This window comes from Zosterops lateralis (assembly GCF_965231275.1).
Source record: "Zosterops lateralis genome assembly, chromosome: 30".
Lineage (NCBI taxonomy): Eukaryota > Metazoa > Chordata > Aves > Passeriformes > Zosteropidae > Zosterops > Zosterops lateralis.
This window is the reverse complement of record NC_139790.1, coordinates 4,212,011-4,232,690: the sequence shown is the minus strand read 5'-3', so window position 1 is coordinate 4,232,690 and position 20,680 is coordinate 4,212,011. Positions and strand designations below refer to the sequence as shown.

Genomic DNA, 20,680 nt, shown 5'->3' with positions numbered 1-20,680 from the left:
CACTGGGATGACACTGTCACCACCGGGGTGGCACTGGCATGATGCTGTCACTCACACAGGGATGGCACTGTCACATGAAGATGGCACTGGGATGATGCTGTCACATAGGGGATGGCACTGGGATGGCACTGTCACCACCGGGGTGGCCCTGTCACACAGGGATGGCAGCAGGGTGGCCCTGGCACACGGGGGTGACACCGGGATGTCACCGGCACCGCCGGGTCCTGCCCACAGCCTGGGGGACACCAGGGTGTCATCCCCGGGAGGTGCCACTGTCATTGTCACTGTTCCCTTGGGTGACGTCGTGCTGCCCCCCAGTGCCACCCTGAGCTCCCAAATTCCCGGTTTTGTCCCCAAATCTGCATCCACGGATCACCCCTGCTGCACTGCCACCGCCCACTGCCCCCCACTGCCACCGCCCACTGCCCCCCACTGCCCCCCACTGCCCCCCACTGCCCCCCACCGCCACCCACTGCCCCTCACTGCCCCCCACTGCCCCCCACTGCCACCCACCGCCACCCACTGCCACCCACTGCCCCCCACTGCCCCCCACTGCCACCCACTGCCCCCCACCGCCACCCACCGCCACCCACTGCCCCCCACTGCCCCCCTGAACTCCCCAGTTCCCGTGTTTGTCCCCATTTCGGTGCCGCACTGTCACTCGGTGCTGTCCCTGTCCCCTGTACTGTCCCTGTCCCCTGTACTGTCCCTGTCCCCGGTGCTGTCCTGTCCCCGTCCCGCCCCTCCCGGAGCCGGGTGTGGCCCCGCCCCGATGGATGGATGGATCGATCGCGGCGGGTTAATGATCCCCGCGGGTTAATCAGTGATCGGCGCGGCCCCGCCGGGATTGGCCGCGGCGCCGTCAGGCCAGCGGGACCCTCCCCGGGCGGCCCCGGGGGGCGGAGGGGTTTAAAGGCGCGGGTGACACTCGGGGACAGCCCCGTCGGCATGGCCGGGTCCCTGGCACTGCCCGGAGCCCTCCTGGCCGCGCTCCTGGCGCTGGTAGGGGACAGGCGACACCGCGGGTGGCACTGGGAGGGACAGGGGGGCGGGCACGGGGAGTGGCACCGGGGGGGGCGGCGGACAACGGTGGCCATTGGGTGACATTTGGGACTGAGGGTGGCACAGCCAGGACCCGTCGGGTGTCAGTTGTGACATCTGGGGACGGAGGGGCACAGCTGGGGACACCGGTGCCCATTAGGTGACATCTGGGTGACATCCAGAGGTGACAGCGCTGGAGACACCCCGGAGGTGCCCTTTGGGTGACATCTGGGTGCCCTTTGGGTGACACCTGGGTGACCCCGGGAGGTGACAGGGAGGTGGCACTGCCGTGGTGCCCTTTGGTGCCATTCAGGGATGATGTGGAGCAGCTGGGAGTGGCAGAGCCGCTCCTTGTGGTGCCCTTTGGGTGACACCTGGGTGACATCTGGATGACATTTGGTGACATTTGGGTGATGTTTTGGGCCACTGGGTGTGGCGGACCGAGGGACTCTGTGGAGCCCTTTGGGTGACGTTTGGGTGACGTTTGGAGGGGCTGGGGGTGACAGAATGGGGGGACAATGTCGTGGTGCCACTGGGTGACATTCGGGTGCCATTCAGAGGAACTGAAGGTGGCAGAGCTGTGGGGACACTGCAGCGCCCACCAGCTTCCCCTTGAGCCCTCAAGGTGCCACCACCACCGCGCCACCAACCCATCCCTGTCCCATCCCCATCCCTGTCCCCATCCCTCAACCCTGTCCCTGCTGTCCCATTCCTGTTCCTGTCCTTGTCCCCTGTCCCATCTCTATCCCTGTCCCCATCCCCATCCTTGTCCCTGCTGTTCCTGTCCCATCCCTGTCCCCATCTTTGTCTCCATCTCTATCCCCATCCCTGTCCCTCTCCAATCCCTGTCCCCATCCCTGTCTCATCCTTGTCCCTGTCCTTGCTGTCCCATCCATGTCCCTGCTGTCCCCATCCCTGTCCCATCGCTGTCCCTGCTGTCCCATCGCTGTCCCTGCTGTCCCCATCCCTGTCCCATCCATATCCCTGCTGTCCCATCCCTGTCCCATCGCTGTCCCTGCTGTCCCCTCAGGCCTCCCCGTCGCTGACCCCCACGCACGAGCCCGGCGTCTGCGCCTTCTACGGTCAGTGCGGGCGGAACCCCGAGGTGAACGTGTCCCTGGTGTCCTCCTCGGTGCCGTGCCTGGACAACGCCCCGGCCCGCGTGGCCACGGCCCCGCTGCTGTCGCTGCTGCGCTCGGTGTGCCCGGAGCTGGTCCAGGGTGACAATGACACGCGCGTGTGCTGCAGCTACAGCCAGCTGCGGGCCCTGCAGCTCAGCGTGGCGCTCTCGGGGGCCGTGCTGTCCCGCTGCCCCTCCTGCGCCCGCAACTTCGCCAACCTGCACTGCCAGAACATCTGCAGCCCGGACCAGAGCCTGTTCACCGACGTCACCCGCGTCACCAACTCCAGCCTGCAGCCCGGGAAGCTGGCGGTGCTGGAGTACCGCGTGTTCTACTGGCGTCGCTACGCCGAGGCCGCCTTCACCTCGTGCCGGGACGTGCAGCTGCCGGCCACGGGCGGCCTGGCCATCGCCACCATGTGCGGCCCCTACGGCGCCGAGCTCTGCACGGCCCAGCGCTGGCTGGACTTCCAGGGCGACAAGAACAACGGGCTGGCGCCGCTGCAGATCCAGTTCCTCCTGCTGGAGGACGGCGACGCCGGGCCCGGGCAGGGAGTGACCCCGCTGGACGCGCCGGTGTGGGGCTGTGACCAGGCCCCGGCCGCTGACCGGGAGCCCTGCTCGTGCCAGGACTGCGCCCAGGCCTGTCCGCCCGTGGTGCCGCCCTCGGAGGGGCCGCCGCCCTTCCACATCGGTCAGGCCGATGGAGTGCTGGTCATCTGCGCGCTCATCTTCGCCTGCCTGGCCCTGACCTTCCTGCTGGCCCTGTGGTGCCGCTGGGGCGCCAAGGAACCGGGGCCAAGGCCGCGGGGCCGCGGGTGCTCGCAGCGGGCCGGGGAGGCCTGGCACGGCGCCCTGGAGAGAGCCTTCCGCCGCTGGGGCACCGCCGTGGCCTCGCGGCCCGTGCCCGTGCTGCTGCTGGCCGTGGCCGTGGCCGGAGGGCTGTCGGCGGGGCTGGTCACCCTCCAGCTGACCACGGACCCCGTGGAGCTGTGGTCGGCCCCCGAGAGCCGCGCCAGGCAGGAGAAGGAGTTCCACGACCGCCACTTCGGGCCCTTCCTGCGCACCAACCAGGTGATCGTGACGGCGCCGGGCCGCCCAGGCCTCACCTACGACTCCGTGGTGCTGGGCACCAAGAATTTCAGCGGGGTGCTGTCCCTGGACGTGCTGAGCGCGCTGCTGGAGCTGCAGGACAGGCTGGCGGCCACCACGGCCTGGGCCCCGCGCTCGGGCAGGAACGTCTCCCTGCAGGACGTGTGCTACGCCCCCCTGAACCCCTCGGCGCCCGCCGTGGGCGACTGCGCCGTGTCCAGTGTCACGCAGTACTTCCAGAACAACCGCAGCCACCTGGAGCTCAGGGCCCCCCAGCAGAACGGGCAGAGCTCGGGCACCGTGGACTGGCACGACCACCTCATCTACTGCGTCAAGTGGGTGCCCGGGGAGGGGGAACGGGGGGCTGTGGGGCTGTGGGGGCTGTGGGGGCACAGTGATGGTGGGGGGCATGGCTGTGGGGCTGGGGTGATGCCCGTGGGGCTGTGTCCATGGTTTGGTGGCCAGTTTGGGGTTGGGGTGATGCCCATAGGGCTCTGGACATGGCACTGTGCCCATGAGGTGCCTCCTGTGGGGCTGGGGTGACATTTGTGGGGTGCTGGTCATGGCATGGTGATGGTGGGGGGCACAGCTGTGGGGCTGGGGTGGCGCCCGTGGGGCTGTGTCCATGACTTGGTGCCCATGGGGTGCCCAGTTGTGGGGCTGGGTGACATCTGTGGGTGCTGGGCATGGCCTGGTGCCCGTGGGGGTTTATCTGTGGGGCCGAGGGGTCTCTGTGGGGTGCCAGGGTGTCACCCCTGTGTCCCCAGGGTGTCCAGGTGCCTGTGGGGTGCCAGGCTGTGTGCCCGAGGTGTCACGTTTGTGTCCCCCATCACCGTGGGGTGTCAGGCTGTGTCCCCGGGGTGCCCCCGTGTCCCCGGTGCTCTGTGGCCGCGGGCAGGGCAGGGCAGGGCAGGGCAGCCCCGCTGACGCCCGGCGTGTCCCACCAGCTCCCCGCTCTCCTTCAAGGACATCACGGCGCTGGAGATGAGCTGCATGGGCGAGTACGGCGGGCCCGTCTTCCCCTACGTGGCCCTGGGCGGATACCGCGGTACGGCTGGCCCGGGGTGTCCCCAGGGTGTCCCCACAGTGTCCCCGAGCGGTCCCCGAGCTGTCCCTGACACGGTGTCCCTGCACTGTCCCCGCAGTGTCCCCCGCGCTGTCCTTGCACTGTCCCCGCAGTGTCCTCAAGCTGTCCCCACGGTGTCCCCGCGCTGTCCCCAAGCCCTGACGCGCTGTCCCCGCGGTGTCCCTGCTCTGTCCCCGCACTGTCCCCGCAGTGTCCCCAAAGTGTCTCCGTGGTGTCCCCAAGCCCTGACACGCTGTCCCCCCACTGTCCCTGCACTGTCCCCGCGCTGTCCCCGCAGTGTCCCCGCGGTGTCCCCACGCCCTGACGCGCTGTCCCCGCTGTCCCCGCTGTCCCCGCTGTCCCCGCAGACTCGGAGTACACGGAGGCCGAGGCGCTCATTGTCACCTACTCGCTGAACAATTTCCCGGGGGGGGACCCCCGGCTGGAGTGGGCTCTGAGCTGGGAGCGGCGCTTCCTGGACGTGGTGCGGGACTTCCAGCGGCAGCACGGCCACAACCTCTCGGTCACCTTCATGGCCGAGGTGCGCCCCGGGCCCGGGGGACACCCCAGGGCCGCCTCAGTGTCCCCCCGTGTCACCGTGTCCCCTCTGTGCCCCTCCATGCCTCTGGTGTCACCCGTGTCCCTGTGTCCCCTCCATGTCTCTCTGCCCCCCCTTGTCACCGTCCCCTCCATGATCCTGGTGCCCCTCGTGTCACTGTGTCCCTCCGTGTCCCCTCCATGTCCCCGTGCCCTCCGTGTCGTTAGTGTCACCTGTGTCACTGGGGCCGTACAGGTTTGAATGAACTCCGTGTCCCCTCCGTGCCTCTGTGTCCCCGTGTCCCCCGTGCCACCGTGTCCCCTCCATGCCCGTGTCTCCTCTGTCCCTGTGTCCCCTCCATGTCCCTGTGTCCCCTCCATGTCTCTGTGTCCCCTCCATGTCCCTGTGTCCCCTCCATGTCTCTGTGGCTCCCGTGTCCCTGGTGTCACCTGTGTCACTGTGTCCGCAGAGGCCCCAGTGTCCCCCGTGTCCCTCCAAGTTCCTGATGCCCCTCGTGTCCCTGTTACCGTGTCCCCTCCATGTCCCTGTGTCCCTTGTGTCCCCACGTCCCCTCCTTGTCCCTGGTGTCTCTGTGCCCCTCCATGTCCCCGTGCCCCTTCCATGTCCCCGTGTCCCCAGTGCCCCCCACATCCCTGTGTCCCCTCCGTGTCCCCAGTGCCCTTATGTCCCCCGTGTCCCTGTGCCCTCTCTATGTCCCTGTGCCCCTGCTGCTCCCGATGTCCCTGTGCCCTCTCTATGCCCCCGTGTCCCCCATGTCCCCATGTCCCTGTGCCCCCGGTGTCCCCCATGTCCCCGTGTCCCCGGTGTCCCGGTGTCCCAGCCGTGCCCGTGTCTGTCCCCCAGCGCTCTCTGGAGGATGAGATCAACCGCACGAGCGCCGAGGACATTCCGGTCATGGCCACCAGTTACCTGATGGTGTTCGCCTACATCGCGCTGGCCCTGGGCGAGTACACGGCCTGGAGACGGGTCCTGGTGAGCCCGGGGGGCCCGGGGGGTCGGGGGGGGCGGTTCGGGGGGTCCTGGTGAGCCCGGGGGGCCCGGGGGGTCGGGGGGGCGGTTCGGGGGGTCCTGGTGAGCCCGGGGGGCCCGGGGGGTCGGGGGGGGCGGTTCGGGGGGTCCTGGTGAGCCCGGGGGGCCCGGGGGGTCTCGGGGTGGCGGAGGGTCCTGGTGACCCCAGGGCTCGGTTCGGGGGGACTCGGGGGGTTCAGGGGTGGCAGAGGGTGCTGGAGAGCCCCGGAGGGGTTCGAGGGGTCACTTTGGGGAGTCCCGGCAGAATCCGGGGCTGGTAGAGGGTCCTGGGTGGGTTTGGGGGGTCGGTCTGGGGGATCCGGGGCGGTTCGGGGGGTCCCGGGCGGTTCGGGGGGGTCCCGGTTTGGGGGCGCTGACCCCGGAGTGTCACAGGTGGAGCTGAAGGTGACGCTGGCGGGTCCTGGGGTCGGTTTGGGGTGTCCTGGGCGGTTTGGGGGTCCCGGTGAGCCCCGGGGGCGCTGATTTGGGGCTGTCGCAGGTGGAGTCGAAGGTGACGCTGGCGCTGGGCGGCATCGCGGTGGTGCTGGGGGCCGTGCTGGCCTCCATGGGGCTGCTGGCGCTGCTGGGGCTGCCCTCGTCCCTCATCATCCTCGAGGTCGTGCCCTTCCTCGTGCTGGCCGTGGGCGCCGACAACATCTTCATCTTCGTGCAGGAGCTGCAGGTGCGCCCGGGGGGCCCGGGGGGGCTCGGGGGGTAGTGGGGGGCAGCAGGTGGGCCCGGGGGGCACGGGGGGCACAGGGGGGCCCGGGGTGTCCTTTGGGGCGGGGGGGCACCTGTGGGTCACAGGGGTCCCCATGGGACAGGGTGACCTGGGGACACATGGGGACAGGGACCCCCATGGGGCACAGGGGTTGGGGACACCTTGGGGACATTCTGGGGACAGGGGTCCCATGGGGCACGGGGGCACTTTTGGGATCCCCATGGGGAATGTGTCCCTGGGGGGTCCCGGGGGCTCCCCGTGGGGCAGGTGGGCACCCTCGGGTGGGCAGGGGGTGCCTGCGGGGGTCCCTCGGGTCTGGGGGTGAATCTGGGGGTGCCCCCAGAGCTGGGGCTGGAGCTGGGGGTGCCCCTGGGTGTCCCTCGGATCTGGGGGTGCATCTGGGGGTGCCCCTCCTGAAGCTGGGTGTCCCTGGGTGTCCCCCCGGGTGTCCCCGCTCGGGGGTGTCCCTGGGTGTCCCCGGGTGTCCCCGCTCCGGGGGTGTCCCTGGCTGTCCCCGGGTGTCCCCGCTCGGGGGTGCCCGGTCCCCTGACCCCCCCCCGGTCAGCAGCAGTCGCAGCGGGAGCCGGGCGAGACGCGTGAGCAGCACGTGGGGCGGGTGCTGGCGCAGGTGGCCCCCAGCATGCTGCTGTGCAGCCTCTCCGAGAGCGTCTGCTTCCTGCTCGGTGCGCCCCACACCGGACACGGGGGGACCGGGGGGACCGGGGGGACCGGGGGACTGGGGGGAGCGGGGGGAGCGGGGGGCGCGGGGGGAGCGGGGGGCATCATGGGGACCAGGGGGGAACAGGGGGAACGGGCGGCATCGGGGGGAACGGGGGGACTGGAGGGACCGGAGGGGACCTGGGGGACTGGGGGGAACGGGGAGGACAGGAGGGGAGGGGAGGGGAGGATCGGGGGGATTGGGGGCACCGGGGGACAGGGATGTGCAGGGCACGGGGGCACACGGGGATGGAGGGGGCACAGGGACATGAGGGGCACTGCGGGCACGGGGGGGCACTGAGGGCACAGGGACGCGGGGGACAAGCGGAGATGAGGGGACACGGGGCGGGCACAGGGACACGGGGGTGCACAGGGACACGGGACGGGCACAGGGACACGGGGGTGCACAGGGACACGGGACGGGCACAGGGACACGGGGGCACGGGGGCACAGGGGGTGCACAGGGACACGGGGGCACGGGGGCACACAGGGATGGAGGTGGCACAGGGACATGGGGGGCACTGCGGGCACGAGGACACAGGGGGACAAGGGGGACACCGGGGACGGGCCAGGGGGCAGTGCTGTGTGTGGGGGCCGGCACGGGGTCCCCGTGACCCGGGGGTGCCCAGGGATGTCCCGGGGCTGTCCGGTGACCCAGGGGTGGCAGAGGCTGTCCGGTGACCCGGGGGTGCCCAGGGATGTCCCGGTGTCCCGGGGCTGTCGGGTGACCGGGGGTGACCCGGTGACCCGGGGGTGACCCGGTGCCCCCAGGCGCGCTCTCGTCCATGCCCGCCGTGCGCTCCTTCGCGCTGACCGCCGCTCTGGCCATCGCGCTGGATTTCCTGCTGCAGATGTCCGGCTTCGTGGCGCTGGTGGCGCTCGACAGCCGCCGGCAGGAGGTGACACCGGGGACACCGCGGGGACACGGGAGGGGGGCGTGGGGTGGGCCTGGGGGTGCCCAGGGTGGGTGTGGGGGCCCCAGGGTGGGTGTGGGGTCCCCAGGGTGGGCACAGGGTGGCCGTGGGATCCCCAGGGTGGGTGTGGGGTCCCCATTTCCCCCGTGGGGTCCCCGGGGTGTGCACGGGGTGAGTGTGGGATCCCCAGGGTGGGTGAGGGTCCCCAGGCTGTGCCCGGGATGGGCAGGGGACACCCGTGGGTCACAGGGGGGCGCAGAGATGCGGTGCCAGCCCCCCGTGCCCCCCAGGCCGGGCGCTTTGATCTCTGCTGCTGCTGGGGGTCGGACAAGGGGGCCCCGGCCGGGGAGGGGCTGCGGCTGCTGCGGCCCCTCCTGGAGCGGTACTACACCCCCCTGCTGCTGCACCACATCGTGCGGCCCATCGTGGTGAGCGGGGACACGGGGGGCACGGGGGACATGGGGGACATGGGAGACATGGGGGACACAGGGGGCACGGGGGACATGGGGGGCACGGGGGGCACGGGGGACATGGGGGACATGGGGGACACGGGGGACACGGGGGCATGGGGGACATAGGGGACACGGGGGACACGGGGGACATGGGGGACACGGGGGACATGGGGGACATGGGGGACATGGGGGGCACGGGGGACATGGGGGGCACGGGGGGCACAGGGAACATGGGGGACACGGGGGACACGGGGGACATGGGGGACACGGGGGCATGGGGGGACATGGGGGACACGGGGGCATGGGGGACATAGGGGACACGGGGGACACGGGGGACATGGGGGACACGGGGGACACGGGGGACACGGGGGGCACGGGGGACACGGGGGACACGGGGGCACAGGGGACACGGGGGGCACAGGGGACATGGGGGACACGGGGAAAGCGGGGGGCATTGAAAGTCATGAGAACATGGGGGGAATTGGGGGGCATTGAAGGACAAGAGGGGCTTGGGGGTATTGGGGTATATGGGGGGCACTGGGAGCATTGGGGGCATGGGACACACAGGGATCATTGGGGAACATGGGGGGCACGAGGGGCACTGGGGGGCATTGGGGCATTGGGGACAGTGGGGGTGGGGGGGCACTGGGGAACATGGGAACATGGGGGGCATTGGGGGATTGGGGACACGGGGGACATTGGGGACATTGGGGAACATGGGGGGCATTGGGGGCAGAAGGGGCACGGGGGGCATTGAGGAACATGGGAACATGAGGGGCATATGGGGGGCTTTGGGGGGACATGTGAGGGCTCTGAGTGGGTTTGGGGGTCCCGGGGGGGGGGCTGCAGAGAAGTTTTGAGGGGACTGTGGAGGGGTTTTGGGGGGCCATGAGGGGCCGTGAGGGGTTTTGGGGGTCCCTGATCGAGCCCCCCGGCAGGTGCTGCTGTTCCTGTTCCTGTCCTGTGCCGGGCTGTTCCTGCTGTTCCAGGTGTCCGTGGGGCTGGACCAGGAGCTGGCCCTGCCCGAGGTGGGGACACACAGGGGACAGTGCGGCCCTGCAGGGACATCTGGGGGGTTGGACCCCATGGGGAGGCTTGGGGACACATGGGGCTGACACAGCCCTGTATGGGGACATGTGGGGTGACCCCTCTGAGACCCCACTGTGGGTGCTGGGTGGGTGACATGGCCCTGCATGGGGACACATGGGGATGGTGACACCTCTATGGGGACCTCCCGTTAGTGCTGGGTGGGTGACACAGCCCTATATGGGGACACATGGGGGGTGTGACACAGCCCTATGTGGGGACACATGGGGGGTGTGACACAGCCCTATGTGGGGACACACGGGGGGTGTGGCATGGCCCTGTATGGGGACACACAGGGGTGCTGGGACCCCTTTGGGGTTCCTGTGTGACCCCTTTGACCTCTGGGTCTCTTTTGGGACCTCTTTAGGACCCCTTTGGATCTCCCCTGGGACTCCCTTGGGACCCCTCTGAGACCCCTTTGGGCCTCCTCTGAAACCCCTTTGGGACCCCTCTGGGACCCCTTTGAGATCCCTTTGGGACCCCTCTGAGACCCCTTTGGGATCCTTCTGGGTCTCCTTTGGGACCCCTCTGGGCCACCTCTGGGCCCCCTTTGCGGGTGCCCCGGTGACGCGTGGCTGTCCCCAGGACTCGTACCTGCTCCAGTACTTCTCAGAGCTGAACCAGTACCTGGCCGTGGGCGTCCCCACCTACTTTGTCACCACGAGCGGGTACAACTTCTCCAGCACCAACGGCACCAACGCCATCTGCTCCAGCTCTGGCTGCGACTCCAACTCGCTGACCCAGACCATCCAGCTGGCCACGCGCTTCCCCAACGTGTGAGTGACCTCCGGGGCCGGACCCTCGGGGCCAGACACTCTGTGCCGGCCCTGACCCGGTCCCTGCCAGCCCCGTGTCGCCCCCGACAGGTCCTACCTGGCCATCCCGGCCACCTCGTGGGTGGACGATTTCCTGGACTGGCTGAACCCCACGGGGCGCTGCTGCCGCATCCACCAGTACGGGGTGAACGCCGGCCAGTTCTGCCCCTCCACCAGCAGTGAGTGCCTGGGGGCAGGGGGTGCTCTGGGGTGGACATTGAGTGCCCACCGTGGTGGCCATTGGGTGGCCATTGGGTGCCCACTGTGGTAGCCATTGGGTGGCCATAATAATGGCCGTTGGGTGGCCATTGGGTAGCCATTGAGTACCCACCACGGTGGCCATTGGGTGGCCATCAATGGCCCACCATGATGGTCCTTATGTGTATATTGAGTGTCCACTGCTGTGACCGTTGGGTGCCTACTGTGTTGGTCATTGGGTACCCAATGTGATGGCCATTGGGTGCCCATTGAATACCCACTGGGTGTCCATTGGGTGTCTCCTGGGTGACCATTGGGTGCCCATTGAGTGTCCACCATGGCAGTTATTGGGTACCTACTGTGATGCCCACTGGGTGTCCCCTGGGTGTCCACTGGGTGGCCACCACAGTGGTCATTGAGTACCTACTGAGATGACCATTGGTGCCTGCTTGGCGCCAGCTGTGATGGCCACTGAGTGCCCTTTGGATGCCCCCTGAGATACCCAGCAGTGACAGCAGTGCCCAGTGTCTGTGCTGACCCCGTGTGGGTGACACTGTGCCACCCAGCAGTGCCCAGTGTCCCCTCTGACCATGCTGTGACCCCGCAGATGACCCGACCTGCCTGCTGGGGCAGTGTCTGAAGCAGGTCCGGCGCCCCACGCCAGCGGAGTTCCAGCGTTTCCTGCCCTGGTTCCTGCACGACCGGCCCAACCTGCAGTGCCCCAAGGGGTGAGCGACACCGCCTGGCACTGCCTGGCACTGTGGTGGCACTGGGATGGCACTGCAGTGACAGTGGGGATGGCACTGGGGTGACAGTGGGGGTGGCACTGGGGTGACAATGGGGATGGCACTGGGGTGGCACTGGGTGGCACTGGGGATGGCACTGGGTTGGCACTGTGCTGGTACTGGGATGACACTGTGGTGGTACTGGAGTAGCACTGTGGTGGCACTGGGGATGGCACTGTGGTGACATGACGGGAAGCACCAGGGGGACACACAGGGGTAAATGCCACCCAAGGGGACACAGAGGTGGGTGGCACTGTGGAGGCATGCAGGGGTGGGTGACACTTGTGGGGACACTGAGGAGTAGGTGCCACTCAGGGGTGACACCCAAGAGCACCTCTGGGGGACACCCGGGGCTCAGTGTCACCTGTGGGGGTGGTGACACCCAGGGACATGAACACCAGTGTGGGCACTCCTCGGGTGTCCCCTGGGTGTCCCCTGACCCCCCTGACCCCGTGTCCCCGCAGTGGCCTGGGCGCCTACGACACCGCGGTGAGCATGGACGAGAACGGCACCATCCTGGGTGAGTGCGGGGGTCACACGGGGACAGGGGGGTGACAATGGGGACGGGGGTGTGACCACTGTGGGGGTGGCCACTGACCCCTGTGGTGCCCACTGCCCCTCAGTGCCCACTGCCCCCGAGTGCCCACTGCCCCCGAGTGCCCACTGCCCCTCAGTGTCCACTGCCCCTGTCATGCCCATTTCCCCCTGAGTGCCCACTGCCCCCTGAATGACCACTGCCCCCTGAGTGACCACTGACCCCATGGTGCCCACTCCCCCCGAGTGCCCACTCCCCCTGCCCTGCCCTCTCCCCCCGAGTGACGGCTCCGTGCCCGCAGCCTCTCGGTTCATGGCGTACCAGCGGCCGCTCCGCACGTCCCAGGAGTACACGGCCGCCCTGCGCGCCGCCCGCGCCCTGGCCGAGCGCGTCACCAGCACCCTGCGCCGCGTCCCGGGCACCGACCCGTCCTTCCAAGTCTTCCCCTACGCGTGAGTCACACCGTGGGGACGCTCCGTGGGGCCCAGGCAGGGGGGCCCAGTCAGGAGTTCCCAGTTAGGGGTGCTGGGGGTGCCCCAGAGCTCTTTGTGGGGGTCACAAGTGCGTGCTCTAGTTTGGGTGCCCAGTTAGAGGTGCCCAGTTAGGAATTCCAGTTTGAAGTTCCCAGTTAGGGGTTCCCCATCAGGAGTTCCCAGTTTGAAGTTCCCAGTTAGGGGTTCCTAGTTAGGGGTTGTCAGTTAGGAATTCCCAGTTAGGGGTTGCCATTCAGGAATTCCCAGTTAGGAGATCTCAGTTAGGAGTTCCCAGTTAGGAGTTCCTAGTTAGGAATTCCCAGTTAGGAATTCCCAGTTAGGGTTCCTAGTTAGGGGGTGCCCATTCCGGGGTGCTGGGGGTGCCCCAAGTGCCCCTGTTGGGAGCCTCAAGGGGGTGCCCCAGTTTGGGTGCCCAGTTAGGGCTGCCCAGCCCGGGGTCAGTATGGGGTGACCAGTTTAGGGGTGCCCATTCTGGGGTCAGCGGGGGTCCCAATCCACTAGGATTGCCTGGAGCCCATTTTGGACTGCCTGGAGCCCGTTTTGGAGTCCTCAGTGCCCATCTCAGGGTGCAGAGTGCCCATTTTGGGATTGCCCATTGCCCGTATCAGTGTACCTGGTGCCCATATCAGGGTGCCTGGTGTCCATTTTGGGATGTCCAGTGCCCATCTCGGGGTGCCCAATGCCCATTTTGAGGCTCCCGATGCCCATCTCGGGGTCCCCAGTGCCACACTGGGTGCCACACTGGGTGTCACACTGGGTGCCACACTGGGTGTCACACTGGGTGCCACGGGCGCTGTCCCCAGGGCCACGTACGTGTACTACGAGCAGTACCTGTCGGTGGTGTACGAGGGGCTGGTGACGCTGGTGCTGTGCCTGGTGCCCACCTTCGCCGTGACCTTCCTGCTGCTGGGCATGGACGGCCGCTCCAGCCTGGCCACGCTGCTGACCATCGCCATGGTGCTGCTGGACACCGCGGGCTGCATGGCCCTCTGGGGCATCCCCTACAACGCCGTGACCCTCATCAACCTTGTGGCGGTGCGGGGACACTGGGGACACGGGGGACAGAGGGGATAGCGGGGACAGCGGGGACACGGGGACACAGGGACAGAGGGAACAGTAGGGACAATGGGGATAGCGGGGATAGTGGGGAGAGCAGGGTCAGTGGGGACAGCGGGGATAGAGGGGATATGAGGACAGTGGGGACAACGAGGTCACGGGGACAGAGGGGACACAGGGAGAGTGGGGACAGCGGGGACAAGGGGACAATGGGGACAAAGGGGACACGGGGACAGAGGGGTCATGGGGATAGTGAGGATAGTGGGGAGAGCAGGGACAGTGGGGACACAGGGATAATGGGGACAGTTGGGACAGTGAGGACAATGGGACAGCAGGGCCAGTGGGGACAGTGGGGATAGAGGGGACACGGGGACAGTGGGGACAACGAGGTCACGGGGACAGTGGGGACAGTGGGGACAGTGGGCACCTGGGGTGGCACTGGGATGTGGAGCGGCATGGGGACACAGGAGTTGCAGGGTGGGATGGGGATGTGAGGGGTGGCACAGGGACATGGGGTGGCACAGGGACACAGGGGATATGGAGTGGCATGGAGCCCTGGGGTGGCACAGGGCTGTGGAGCACAGGGGTGGCCCTGGGGGCACAGGGGTGGCTCTGGGGTGACAGGGGGTGACAGCCCGGTGTCCCCACAGGCCGTGGGTATCTCGGTGGAGTTCGTGTCCCACATCACGTGCGCCTTTGCCCGCAGCCACCAGCCCACACGGGTGGCACGGGCTGCTGAGGCCACTGTCACCATGGGCAGCAAGGTGGGCACGGGGACACCGAGGGACCCCAGACCCTGCCGGGAGGGGGGGTGACACCATGGGGACCTCAAAGCCTCCTGGGGTCAGGGGTGACACCACGGGATTCCCCGCTGGGACTGGGAGGTGACACCATGGGGACCCCAAAACCTGCTGGGGCTGGTGGGTGACACTATGGGACCCTCAGCACCATCAGAGCCAGTAGGTGATATCCAACATGGCTGGGGCCAGGGGTGACACTGTGGGGACCCCAAACCCTCCTGGGGTCAGGGTGTGACCCCCTCCTGGGGCTGGGGGGTGACATCAAGGGGACCCCAAACCCTGCTGGGGCTGGGAGATGACACTATGGGACCTCAAACCCTGCTGGGGTCAGAGGGTGACACCAGGGGACCCCAAACCCTCCTGGGGCTGGGCGGTGACACTGTGGGACCCCAAACCCTCCTGGGGCTGGGCGGTGACACTGGGGGACCCCAAACCCTCCTGGGGCTGGGCGGTGACACTGGGGGACCCCAAACCCTCCTGAGAGGGGGGTGACACTGCAGGATTCCCTCCTGGGGGCTTGGGTGACACCACGGGACCCCAAACCCTGCTGGGGCCAGGAAGTGACACCGTGGGATTCCCTCCTGGGGCCGGGGGGTGACACCGCGGGCCGCTCTCCCGTGCTGGTGTCACCGCGGGTGGCCGCTGTCCCCGCAGGTGGTGGCGGGGGTGGCCATGACCAACCTGCCGGGCGTGGTGGTGCTGGCCTTCGCCAAGGCGCGCCTCATCCAGATCTTCTTCTTCCGCCTCAACCTCATCATCACCCTGGTGGGGCTGGCACACGGCCTGGTCTTCCTGCCCGTGCTGCTCAGCTACATTGGTACGGCCCGGGGCACCTCCCTGGGGACACTGTGACACGGGCCGGTGTCACTGCGGGGACAGGGACAGTGTGACATGGGCCGGAGTCGCCTCCCTGGGGACAGTGTGACATGGGCCGGTGTCACTGCGGGGACAGGGACAGTGTGACATGGGCTGGTGTCGCCTCCCTGGGGACAGTGTCACATTGGCCGGTGTCACTACGGGGACAGGGACAGTGTGACATGGGACAGTGTCACCTCCCTGGGACAGTGTGACATCGGCCAGTGTCACTGTGGGGACAGGGACAGTGTGACACCAGCACCACTGGTCACCCCCAGGGACAGGGACAGGGACAGGGACAGATCGTCACCACCTCCATTGTCCCCCTGTGTCCCCAGCCCTGGTGACAGGGACAGCCCAGCACTGTCTCTGTTGTCCCCACCCTGTCCCCATGTACCCCTCAGCCTGGGGACAGGGACAGCCTGACACCGCCCCTATTGTCCCCCCATGCCACCCCCGGGGACAGGGACAACCTGGCACCGCCCCTATTGTCCCCCCATGTCACCCCTGGGGACAAGGACAGCCTGGCACCGCCCCCATTGTCCCTCCATGTCACCCCTGGGGACAGGGACAACCTGACACCGCCCCTATTGTCCCCCCATGTCACCCCTGGGGACAAGGACAGCCTGGCACCGCCCCCATTGTCCCCACAGGGCCCAGGCCGCGGCTGCCACCAGGTGAGGACACGCCGGGGGACACACAGGGGACAGGGCTGGGTGTTGACAACCCCTACTTCAAGGACACGGAAAAGAACATGGACAAGGACAAGGACAAGGACAAGGACAAGGACAAGGCGTCCAGGAAGGGCTGAGCCCCCTGCCCGCCTCCCCTCCCCCCTGCCCCCATTTCTATTTAAACTGTTTTTGTCACAGCCTGGACTGGTTGGACTGGGACGGGCCAGGGGAGAGGGGAGGGGGAGCCCTGGGACCCAGGTGTCACTCACAGGGGTTGGGGACACGGGGACAGCACATGGGGCACGAGAATGTGGAGGACACAGGGCCATGTGGGGCACAGGACCATGGGGGGACAGGGACACTCTAGGGTACAAGGCCACTGTGGGGACAGGGACATAGTGGGGACAGGGACACTGTGGGGACAGGGACACTGTGGGGCACAAGGATGCTGTGGGGCACGGGGACACTGTAGGGACAGGCCCTTGTGGGGTACAGGAACACTGTGGGGACAGGGGCATTGTGGACACCATGGGGACAGGTACACTGTGGGGACAAATATGTGTAGGGGACAGGGACACAGGGGGCACAAGGACATCACAGGGTCCCACACAGGACAGGCCACATGGACATGGGGGTCACAGGGACATCACTGGGGTGAAGCCTCATGGGGCACACGTGTGACATGCTGGTGACAGGGACATGCAGGGCACGAGGCCACCACAGGGCTGGGGCCGGGTGTCCCCAAACCCTCCCAGTCCGGGGTCACATCCTGCACTGGGCACACTGGGATGGGGGCAGAGCTGCTGTGCCTTGGCTCCCAAATGTCACAGGGGTTGGGGACACGGGGACAGGATGTGGGCCACAAGGACACCGTGGGGACATGTGGGGCACAGCCCTGGCTGCCACCCCTGGCAGTGCCCGAGGTGGGGCCAGATGGGGCTGCCAGACACCTGTGCTGGTGACACAGTGCTGGTGACATCACTGCTGGTGACACAGTGCTGGTGACACTGCTGCTGCTGGCACAGGGGACATCCCAGAGCATTCCATGGGGACATTTATAGGTTTATTCCCGGCACTACAGGCACTTGTAGAGCACAGGGACATCCAAAATCCTTTGGGATCTTTATCCCTGTCCCTACAGATACTTGTAGGGCACACATTGGGTCACATCCCAGGGCATTCCTCAAGAGACATTTATAGGTTTATTCCTTGTGAGAGGCTTATGGGTTTATTGCCAGCCCTACAGGTACTTGTAGGGCACACAGGGGACATCCCAGAGCATCCCTTTAGGGACATTTATAGGACATTGCCTGTGAGGAGTTTATAGGTTTATTGCCAGCCCTACAGGTACTTGTAGGGCACAGAGGAGGGATTCCCAAAGCTTTTGGCATCTTTGTTCCTGGCATTACAGGCACTTGTAGGGCACACCGGAGACATCCCAGAGCATCCCATGGGGACATTTATAGGTTTATTCCCAGCCCTACAGGCACTTGTAGGGCACAGAGGAGGGATATCTCCAAGCTTTTGGGATCTTTCTTCCTGGCCCTACGGGTAGGGCACAATGGGGACATCCCAGAGCATTCCTTTAGGGACATTTATAGGACATTGCCTGTGAGGAGTTTATAGGTTTATTGCCGGCCCTACAGGTACTTGTAAGCAACATCCCAGGGCATTTTTTTAGGGACATTATAGATTTATCCTGGCCCTACAGGCACTTGTAGGGTACACGGAGGACATCCCAGAGCATTTAGGGACATTTATAGGTTTACTGCTGTCCCTACAGGTACTTGTAGGACACACAGGGGATATCCCAGAGCATTCCTTTAGGGACATTCCCTATGAGAAGTTTGTAGGTTTATTGCCATCAGTACAGGCACTTGTAGGGCATGCTGGGATGCATCCCAGAGCATTCCTTTAGGGACATTTATAGGTTTATTGCCAGCCCTATTTGTAGGGCGCAGTGAGGACATCCCAGAGCATTTAGGGACGTTTATAGGTTTATCCCAGCCCTACAGGTACTTGTAAGGCACACAGGGGATATCCCAGAGCATTCCTTTAGGGACATTTACAGGACATTCCCTGTGAGAGGTTTATAGGTTTATTGCCGTCCCTACAGGTACTTGTAGGGCACGCGGGCGGGCACGGTCTGCAGCTCCAGGCGCACGGGGCACTTGTAGAGGTGTCCCAGCAGGGTCTCGGCGTAGCCCTGCAGGAAGTAGAGCTTGTGCGGGGGCAGGGCCCGGCCCAGCAGCGCGCAGACCACCAGCAGGTTCCCGCGGCGCTTCAGCACCACCTCGTCGGCCAACAGCCCCGGGAACGTCCCGTACAGGAACCGCCGCACGAAGGCGTCCTCCAGAGCGCGCTGCGCCGCGCCCGCCTCGCCGCACAGGTTCCCTGCGGGACAGGGGTGACACTGGTGACATCAGTGAGTGCCCGCCTCGCCGCACAGGTTCCCTGCGGGACAGGGGTGACACTGGTGACATCAGTGAGTGCCCGCCTCGCCGCACAGGTTCCCTGCGGGACAGGGGTGACACTGGTGACACTGGTGACATCAGTGTGTGCCCGCCTCGCCGCACAGGTTCCCTGCGGGACAGGGGTGACACTGGTGACACTGGTGACATCAGTGTGTGCCCGCCTCGCCGCACAGGTTCCCTGCGGGACAGGGGTGACACTGGTGACACCAGTGACACTGCTGGCACCAGTGAGTGCCCACAGCGCCGTGCCTGCCTCGCCATACAGGTTCCTTGGGGGGACAGGGGGTGGCATTGGTGACACTGCCAGCACCAGTGAGTGCCCACTGTGCCTCACCACACAGGTTCCCTGAGGTGACACGGTGGTGGCACTGGTGGCACTGGGTGCCCAGCCCAGGTGCGGTCCTGGCACCACAGCAGTTGTGTGTTCTGTCCCCAGGACGCCCATGGGTACCACGTGGCACTGTGCCCACTGTGCCCTCATGTCCTCCTTGTCCCCATCCCTATCCCAGTCCCCTTGTGTCCCCATCCCTGTCCCCACAACACCCTGCAACTCCTTCCCACAGTGCCCTCATGTCCCCCTTGTCTCCATCCATCCCTGTCCCCACAACGCCCTGTGACCACGGTGCCCTCATGTCCCCCTTGTCCCCATCCTCCCCCATGTCCCCCTGTCCCCGTGTCACCCACCGGTGTGCAGGGACAGCCAGCCCTTGCGGTGGCCGATGTAGTGGGGGGGATGTGCCTGCTCGTAGGTCACCATCTTGTCACCTTTGCCTGCACGGACACGCGCCGCCCGCGTCTGTGGGGACAGCGGGGTCAGGGGACAGCGGGGTCAGGGGACAGCGGGGTCAGGGGACACCGTGGGGCAGAGGGAAACAGGGACATTGCGGGGTAGGGGGACATGGGGACACTGCGGGGCAAGGGGACATAGCCACGGGGCAGGGGACACGGGGACACCACGGGGCAGGGGACACAGAGACATTGTGGGGTAGGGGGACATGGGGACACAGCTGTGGAGCAGGGGGACATGGGGACACCATGGGGCAAGGGGACAATGGGGACACAGCCATGGGGCAGGGGGACAACGGGGACACCACACCGCAGGGTGGAGGGACAAGGGGACACCATGGGGCAGGGGGACACGGGGACACTGCGGGACAGGGGGACACAGCCACAGGGCAGGGGACACGGGGACACAGCCGCGGTGTCCCCAGGGACTCACCTTGAGGCAGGCGGGGGTGGTGTGGAGCTGCCGGGTGGCGCTGGGGACATGCAGGGCACAGGGAAGGACCTGGAGAGGGGACAGGGCTGGGGACAGCCTGGCAGGAGGACATCCCTGGTCCCCTGTCCCCAGCAACAGCCAGCGTGTCCCCAGGAGCCCCACAGAGCAGTCCCGGTGTCCCCAGAGTGGGGACAGCGCTGGTGTGACCCCACAGCCTGTGACCCTGTCCCCAGGTCACCACAGCCCTTGTCCCTCTTACCCAGAGCCCCCCACGCTCAGTGTGCCCCATCTCCAGTGTCACCCAGACCCTGTGTCCCCCATCCCCAGTGTCCCCCACACTCAGGGTCCCTCGTCACCCCCATCCCCAGTGTCCCCCACACTCAGGGTCCCTCGTCACCCCCATCCCCAGTGTCCCCCACACTCAGGGTCCCAGAGCCCCCCATGCCCACCCCCCTCCCCAGCTCATGTCCCCCAGGCTGGAGCCCCTGGAACCTCCCATTCCCAGAGCGCCCAGTGTCCCCATCCCCAGTGTCCCCATCCCCAGTGTCCCCATCCCCGGTGTCCCCCATCCCCGGTGTCCCCAGAGCCCCCCTCAGCTGCCCGTGCCGCCACCGCGCCTGGAGCCCCCGGTGTCCCCGGTGTCCCCCTGTCCCAGTGTTTTCCCCCATTCCCGGTGTTTTCCCCCATTCCCGGTGTTTTCCCCCATTCCCGGTCTCCCCTCACCCGCAGCGCGCGCGCGGCCGCCGCCATCTTGGCTCGGGGCGCGGCGGCAGCGCCCCCTGGCGGCGGGAGGCCAGCGCGGGGGAGCACCGGGGGGAGCACTGGGGAGGAGGGGGGGGGGGACTGGGAGGATACTGGGGAAGACTGGGGTCATATTGGGAGGACTGAGGACACTGGGAGCACCGGGGATACTGGGGGGACTGGGGAGACTGTGGCGACAGTGGGGAGGACTGGGGGGGACTGGGAGCACTGGGAATACTGGGAGCACTGGGAGTACCA

General features: G+C 66.9%; 2 protein-coding genes across 2 annotated transcripts; one reads left to right on the top strand and one right to left on the bottom strand.

Annotated features, from left to right (window-relative positions):
- Positions 1-948: 948 nt before the first annotated feature.
- On the top strand, positions 949-16,185 carry NPC1L1 (NPC1 like intracellular cholesterol transporter 1; the record flags this gene model as incomplete). Its single annotated transcript, XM_083880347.1, has 19 exons — positions 949-1,002; positions 2,072-3,588; positions 4,201-4,301; positions 4,688-4,860; positions 5,722-5,850; positions 6,386-6,568; positions 7,176-7,290; positions 8,096-8,223; positions 8,529-8,666; positions 9,629-9,718; positions 10,362-10,552; positions 10,643-10,770; positions 11,397-11,517; positions 12,039-12,094; positions 12,411-12,561; positions 13,407-13,638; positions 14,310-14,423; positions 15,114-15,276; positions 15,968-16,185. 19 exons carry the CDS (start codon positions 949-951, stop codon positions 16,123-16,125), a joined length of 3,942 nt encoding a protein of 1,313 aa, XP_083736473.1. The 3' UTR covers positions 16,126-16,185.
- Positions 16,186-17,997: 1,812 nt separating this feature from the next.
- On the bottom strand, positions 17,998-20,437 carry MRPS24 (mitochondrial ribosomal protein S24). The gene is made up of 4 exons (XM_083880460.1): positions 20,405-20,437; positions 19,682-19,750; positions 19,147-19,258; positions 17,998-18,382 (listed from the first exon to the last, which is right to left on the bottom strand). Exons 1-4 carry the CDS (start codon positions 20,429-20,431, stop codon positions 18,099-18,101), a joined length of 492 nt encoding a protein of 163 aa, XP_083736586.1. The 5' UTR covers positions 20,432-20,437; the 3' UTR covers positions 17,998-18,098.
- Between the last annotated feature and the right edge of the window lie 243 nt (positions 20,438-20,680).